Source organism: Macrotis lagotis, chromosome X (genome assembly GCF_037893015.1).
Source record: "Macrotis lagotis isolate mMagLag1 chromosome X, bilby.v1.9.chrom.fasta, whole genome shotgun sequence".
In the NCBI taxonomy this organism is placed as follows: domain Eukaryota; kingdom Metazoa; phylum Chordata; class Mammalia; order Peramelemorphia; family Peramelidae; genus Macrotis; species Macrotis lagotis.
Genome location: NC_133666.1, coordinates 405,597,409 through 405,604,398, shown reverse-complemented (window position 1 = coordinate 405,604,398; position 6,990 = coordinate 405,597,409). Strand labels below are relative to the sequence as shown.

The window sequence follows — 6,990 nt, the reverse complement described above, 5'->3', positions numbered from 1 at the left end:
TAATCTCAAGATTGTCATCCCATACTTCAGTATCTAAAAGATGCTCTTAGGTTCTCACTAAGTCCACAATTTTAACATACTTTCTAAGAAGTGAACCTTAGTTACTTAATGGAGATACTTAGTATCAAACAATTACAAAGCAGGAAAAGACTACTTGTTGAAAACTAAACTGTGTTTGTCTGTGTGTGTGTGTGTGTGTGTGTGTGTCTGTGTGTGTCTGTGTGTGTGTGTGTTTTCTCTCTTACCAAGAAGTGTTTCCCTTGCATTCATCCTTACAGACTTGCCAGATACCAGACTTCAGATATTCCATATAGTAATAATGATTCTCTCTTCTCTCCCTCCCAAGATTGTATAGAAAATAAAATGACACATGAAAAGTAAAGATGTTATTCAATTATATTGAATTTGATGTCAGAGGGCCTTCCTTCAGATCTTTTCTAGTTTATTTTTAAATTATCTGAACCTGAAAAATAATCCCCTTTAACATATCTCCTAAATGATTATTCAGCTATTGTTTGAAGACCTACAATAAGGGAGACCTCTCACAATCTCCCATTCCCTTTTAAATAACTTTAATTTATTATGATACATTGCTTTTCATCAAGCCTGGAGTTGTTCTGTACCTTCCACCCATAGCTTTTAGTGTTGCAATTGGAAACCAATCAGAACAAGTCTTACTCCTTTTCCATGAAACATTTCTATTGAAGACAGATTCACTCCCTCCCCCTCTCCAAGCTTCAGTTTTACCTGAAAGGGAGAGGACTGATAAAATTAGCTCTGAGGCCCTTCCAGCTCAATTCTATAATCCTATGATCCCAGAGCATGTATGCTCTTTAATTGCTTATGTTACTCCATGATCTTTTACTTATCTCCCCACTTCATACACAGAATGTGACTGACTCACTATCATAGACTCAACAATTTGGTAGAATGTTTGTTAGATCTACATCCTGTTGTTTCAGATAATACAGGGTATCCTCAGACCATCTCTGTGCCTCAGAAATATCCAAAGGCATATTAACAGATTACTCTGGGATGGATTTGCCCACCTATAACTACCAACCCTTGGGGAAGGTAGTTGAGGGTTGGAGAGGAACAGTCCTCATCCTACTGAAAATTATGTGAAATACTCTGTCCTTAAGGCAAAAGATAATTACAAACTGAAGTTCATGCGTATTTTTTTTTAGTGTTGTGTAGGAAAAGAAGACACTGGAGTGTCCCTTGTGAGGGTTGGCTCCTTGTAATAATGGTTTTAATGTTACTCATAAAAAAATAAAGTTATTTACATTTGCTAGTCATAATGAGGGCATCTTCTCCTTTCAGCAGGTTATCAGCCCCAAAACAAAATGACAAAAACTAGACTTGTAACAATGTAAACACATTCAACCATTCTTTCCAGACCACCAAAGGAGTTTTAAACAATACTGTATGTAAAGTTCTTTTCTCTGGGTTAGATCTGAGTTAAAACCAAGCACTGAATTTTATCCCAAAAAGTATTGACTCTAAACCCCCTTCTTTAATAAAAGGGGGATGATTTCCTGTGGAATGCTTTCCAGGGCCCTGAAAAGACTATGCAATTTGCTATCTGAGGATTTGGGCTTAAACCCTCATTTGGTTCCTTGACCAAATCACAGAGAAAATGACTTTTTCTAATTCTCTACTTCCTTCACTGAAAAATGAGAAATTTTTTCTAATATCTTAGGTCCCTTTCAGCTCCAAATCCTCTGGATCCATGGAGGAGGGAGGATGTTGATAGAAATGAGAACTACTTTTATATAGATAATTCAGTGCAGAAACTGGAAAATTTAAAAACATTTCTAGCCATCTTGGGACCTAATATGTGTTTCATGAAAGATTGTCCTTTAAAAGAAAGTGAAAATACAGCTGTGCCTATTGTATCACTACTGCAAAGAATAGAAGCTCTCAAGAGGTATCAACCAAATATATTATCAATCTGCTTTTTGTTTCTACATGACATTATATTATAATACTGTTTGGCACTGGAGTGCAAATAACACTGATTCTTGTGAGCTTATAGACAAACATTGAGTCTGGATTTTTATCTCTATCTGATAGTTACAAAATAGAGTATATTCCTGAAGGGCTTTAAAACCATCTTATGACAAGTTCTGGGGGGGGCCAGTTCTGGTAATGTTATAGGACATAACAGTTATTGCAGTAAAGGGTGATAGTTCCTTTAAGGTTATTCAGAGAAAGTCAAATTAACTGCCTTTCTAATTCTACCTGTGGGCCTCAGCTCCCTGACCTTCCTATTAATACCCCTAAATATCGCCAACTCTCTGTTAGGAGGAGAAGAAATAATTTTTAACTTACAAGAAGAGAACTTATTGTTACAATTTCTTTGTCCCCCCACCCCAAGAAAAACGAGTCTAAAGAATAATCCAATTAAATTGATTAGTCAGTCCCTCGATTTAAGCTGTAGTTCCACATAATCTGTTGGCTGTTGAAACATCTTTGGTGTCAGCATCTGGTCTTCCTGAAACAACGAATGGCCATGTCTGCAATCAAAAGCAGTGCAATATATTAGTACAAGAGCTAACTATTTAATGATATTTCCTCCTAATTGTCTGAGATTATTCTGTTGCTGTTAGCTGTTGCCCAATGACTCGGTTTTAAATCATTCCTCTTGAGAACAGAAGAATCTTAGTCGAAAAACTGTTTTTAAAATCTATGTGTGGGATGGTTACTTGAAAATATATTTAAGTTTTTCATTTCACTTTATTTTAGGTCTTCAATGCAAAAGAAGGGTCAAGTTCTCCACTTGTCTTTTCAAAGTGTATACTTTGGGAAATTTGGTGTTCTTGTAGTGGGTGAATAAAATGTGGTCCATTCGCAAGCAGAGAATTGTTTTTTTTTTCCCTGGGAGGGACTTTCCGAAAAACACATTTTTAACTCTGCCTGAGTTTGGATTGAGGGGTGGGGGTGGAGGTAGAGGGAGGCTCTATCAACGGAATCCTCCAGAAAGGTATCTTAAATAATCAGCATAGCATCTAAGGGGAAAGAAAGATAATCAACTGGAAAGAATCAGGTGGGGGCAATTTGCAATGCAACATTTCAGCTGGGTAGTGGACTGGTTCTAACAGAGAATTAGACCGGAACTATTAAATCAGCCAAGCATGAGGTCACTGGAAGTAGCAACGCACACAGTGTACAAAACAAAACAAAACCAAAAAATCCCAACAAAATGATGAGAGCATGAGAGCATGACAATAATTTGGGTGCTTTTTTTTTTTGCGGGGGTGGAAGTGGCGTTGAGAGGGGAAAGGAATCGCTTCCCTCATTTTAGGGGAAGCAAACTTCTGCAAGTCACAGGGATCTTCTTTAGCTTTAGAGGCAAGCTTGACTGCATCCCTCTGCACCCCAGAAAACAAATTGAACCTTAATGCAAAGTCTCTCCTGCTAGAACTAAGCATCCTCTCCTGCCCCGCCCCTCTCACCCCAAAGCTGCAGCGTGCGCTGGTTATTCGGGCACTGCTGGCAAAGGAAAACTCCAGTCTTGGTGGGGGGTAAGGTGGTGGCTTTTTTGCCCTCTTACCAGGTTCACGGGATGCACGTAGCCGTTCTCGTATCTGTCTTCCTGCAGGAGCTGCCGGAGATGCGCGATATAGCTGGAGGCCAGTCTGAGTGTGTCCAGTTTGGAGAGTTTGGTATCAGGGGGGACCCAGGGCAGGCTGGTCTTAAGCCTGGAGAAGGCTTTGCTCAGGACTCTCATCCTGGCCCTCTCTCTGGCGTTGGCCGCGTTTCTCTGCGATTGCTTGCATTCAGCAGATGAGCCTTTGGGCAGCAGAGATTTCTTGGTGCAGTTGCTGCCACCCCCAATGCTGCTGCTGCTGCAGCCGCCGCCGCCGCCTGCAGCTCCCCGAGTCCGTTTCCTCTTGCAGCTGCTGCCAGTCCCGCGGGCCGTCCCCAGGGTGCACGTTTCCTCCTCGACGTCCTCATCTTCGTCCTCTTCTGCAGAGGAGTTGTCCGCCGAGGCATAGAGCTCGCTGCTACTGCCTCCCCGGCGAGGCTGGCGCTTGGAGGATGTCGGGGCTGGGTATGCCAGCTGCAGCCCCCGCAGCTCCATATCAGGCAGCTCCTCTGGGTCACTCACTGAGCCAGTGGACATGGTGTCAGCCGAGCCCCTTTGGAGCCTCCAAGTCCCTCTTGAATTCCACTCCGACCCACCCAATCCTTTTCTTTCCCCACCTTTCCTCAAAAGCTCCACGGTGGGAGGGCAGCTACACCCTGGGAGAGGGCGAGGAGGCCCGTCCTGGGCGCAGACTCTGAGGACACCTTGGTCAGGGGTGTGCGCTCCAGGCCACTCTGGGGCTGAGAGAAACAAAGAGAAACTTGAAGGTCGGACAGTATAGCTCCACTGAAATGTGCGGAGGGCTTCCTTTTTTGACAGCAGAATTTATCCACAGCTTTCGGAGCAAACCATCTTGGAGAAAGAAGAGGGGGATAGACATTGACTGGGTGGGACTGGGGCGGGCAAGGGGTGGGGACCATTTTTCTATTAGTAAAAGGAGAGACTAGTGGGCGGGAACTAGACCACTCTGGGGACTCCCCCTACCCAGGGGTTGTCCCTAGGGGAAGCTGTTAGGAACCTGGACCAAACTGTGCTTTATCTTGGCCTTAGGGCTTGGAAAGTCTCAGTAAAACTCCTTTCAGCCCCTCTGGCCACTACTAATATTACAGCTGGGGTTAGAAAGCCCAGATAGCCCTGGAGCTAGCAGGATGGAAAAAACTGTTGGGAGCAAAAAATCTCTGGGTAGCCCGGAATCCCTGACCCTTAATAGAGTCTTTCTCTGTCGATTCCCCAGAACTTTTAAAGCAAAGAGTCATCCTTATTGTCCATTTTTCAAGTTTTCTTAGGGGGTGTCAAAAGACCTGTCTGAGAGTCAGACATTTATTAGCTGCATTTACGGGCAATCGCTTAAACTCTTTAGATCTCAGTTTCCTTCTCGGTAAAATAAGAAAGAAACTACTCGCACTGCCTCCCTCACTGGATCGATCTAATCGTAAAAATAATGTTTAGGAGACTTAAAGCGATATATAAAGCCTTTGTTAGTATAATATTATATGGAAGAGTATTAAACCTTGTTTCGAATTCCAAATTTGCAGTTCAGTATCTCTGTGACCTTGGACAATTAACTTCCTATCTTCTAGACCTATTTGAAGGAAGATGGGGAATGAAGGAGATGATTTAAATGTTATTCCAAACCTTTTTCTATTTGTAAATCCTATGAAGTCTTGAGTAGTATCTCTCCCTTCTCTCCCCCTCTTTCCGGCCCCCTCCTCCAAACACTCCCAAATCGAGAATGTTTGCTTATTTTCTTGACAGATGGTAGTATGTTTTAGGATTGGAGGGCTTAGAAATCATTTAGTCTAATGCCTTTATTTTAGAGATATGCAAACTGAGCATCAGAGAGGCTCAGTCACACATCCATAGTAACTGGGAGAGTGGAATTTGACTTGTAAACAATATATCAGCGGTTCAATTCTGACATGCCCAAAGCAAAAGATGCTTTCAACCTATTCAGTGTGAACCAAGAAAGAGAAAGAAAAAAAGAAAGAAAGAGAAAACTTATCACAATTTTTACCAAATATTTTTTGAGCACCTAGGTACAGGACCCTTATCAGCAAAAACACTCATCTGATTAAAGATCAGATAAAGATCGATTTGTCTCCTTGTATTTTCCAATAAGGAACATTCAATGTATCTTTCTTTCCTTGCAACTTGGTCCTATGTAAAATCAAGAAGAACCTTCATTTACCAAATACAGTTAATGAATAAAGCTCTGCCCTTGTACTTCCAATTTCGCACATTTATATTTTTTTTCTTCAACACATCCTGAAAATAAATGGTGGGGGGGGGGCGGATTTATTCTTTTGGAGGATGGATTTCTTAAGATCTAGGCATGTTCGCAAATAGAATTAGTTTTTTCTTAAGATAGTGAGTTAAGGTCAAATTGTGATACTCAATTGGTATCGTAAGGAACACTTGAGGGATATTGTTGAAGAATGGCTCAAATAGCATTTGAAACCTTTAACGTTGCTTCCAATATAGAGATTTTTAGATTCTCTGGAAGTAAAATAGTGAACCTTGAAGTGAACCTGAGAGATTAGGTAGACCTAATGTGACTGAAATTGACTTTGTGATGGATAGGAAACAAACTCTTAGTGTTGGGGCAATAAGGGAGGTACTCGTGCATTGATAGAAGGCGTTTACTCATTCGGGAGGTCTCTATATGGAAGAAATCAGGGATCCAGCTTCCATCCCTGTCCCCATCTTTCTTTGGAAGGAAGAATGATCTTGAATGTAGTGGAAGGGAAAAGTTATATTTAAGACCATCAACCAAGGCAGCGAAAGTTTTTATTTTGCTCGTTGACCCTCTAAAGTCAGTGCAAAAATTACAGGAAAAAAATGTACTAGGTCTCACAAGACCACAAGACCTTAGTTAGTTAAAAGGAACAAAAAGGACGAATCGACAAAATTCTAGACAGGTGGAAAACTCAACTGTGATCTCATCGATTAGCTATTTCTTCTTAACCTCTGGTGTCACTTCCTTGATATTGCCTTGATTTTTCACGTTTTGCAACTCCTTTTGAGTTTCTGTTGCTTAAACCTTCCGAGGCCTTCTTTGGCAGACAGTGGAGTGGAGAATTGTTACTTCAGAGGATTAGCTCAGTAAATTTAGTTGTCGTTCACCTGCCCTTCCTGCTAGGGAAAGCTCGCTGAAGATCCAGTTGTAACCAGAGCTCTTCCCCTAGAAGCTGAGGCGCACACAGGGAGTGCCCAGTCTGGTTGGGATCAGCAGGAGGGGGGGGAAGGAGCGCCACAAGATTCCAGGCTATTGCTTAGCTCAGTTATACTCATCGCCTAAAACTACCCCGAAACTATCACTATAAATATATACAGAGTCTCACGCATTAGGCGCAGATATATAGGTTTTTAAATCTAGGTTGTTTATACAGGTGCAGAAC

The 6,990-nt window shown here is 41.8% G+C and overlaps 1 protein-coding gene across 1 annotated transcript; it reads right to left on the bottom strand.

Moving 5' to 3' along the window:
* Positions 1-500: 500 nt before the first annotated feature.
* Positions 501-4,406, bottom strand: MSC (musculin). The gene is made up of 2 exons (XM_074200644.1): positions 3,557-4,406; positions 501-2,519 (listed from the first exon to the last, which is right to left on the bottom strand). The coding sequence occupies exons 1-2, from the start codon at positions 4,127-4,129 to the stop codon at positions 2,433-2,435; spliced, it is 660 nt and encodes a 219-aa protein (XP_074056745.1). The 5' UTR covers positions 4,130-4,406; the 3' UTR covers positions 501-2,432.
* Positions 4,407-6,990: the final 2,584 nt, after the last annotated feature.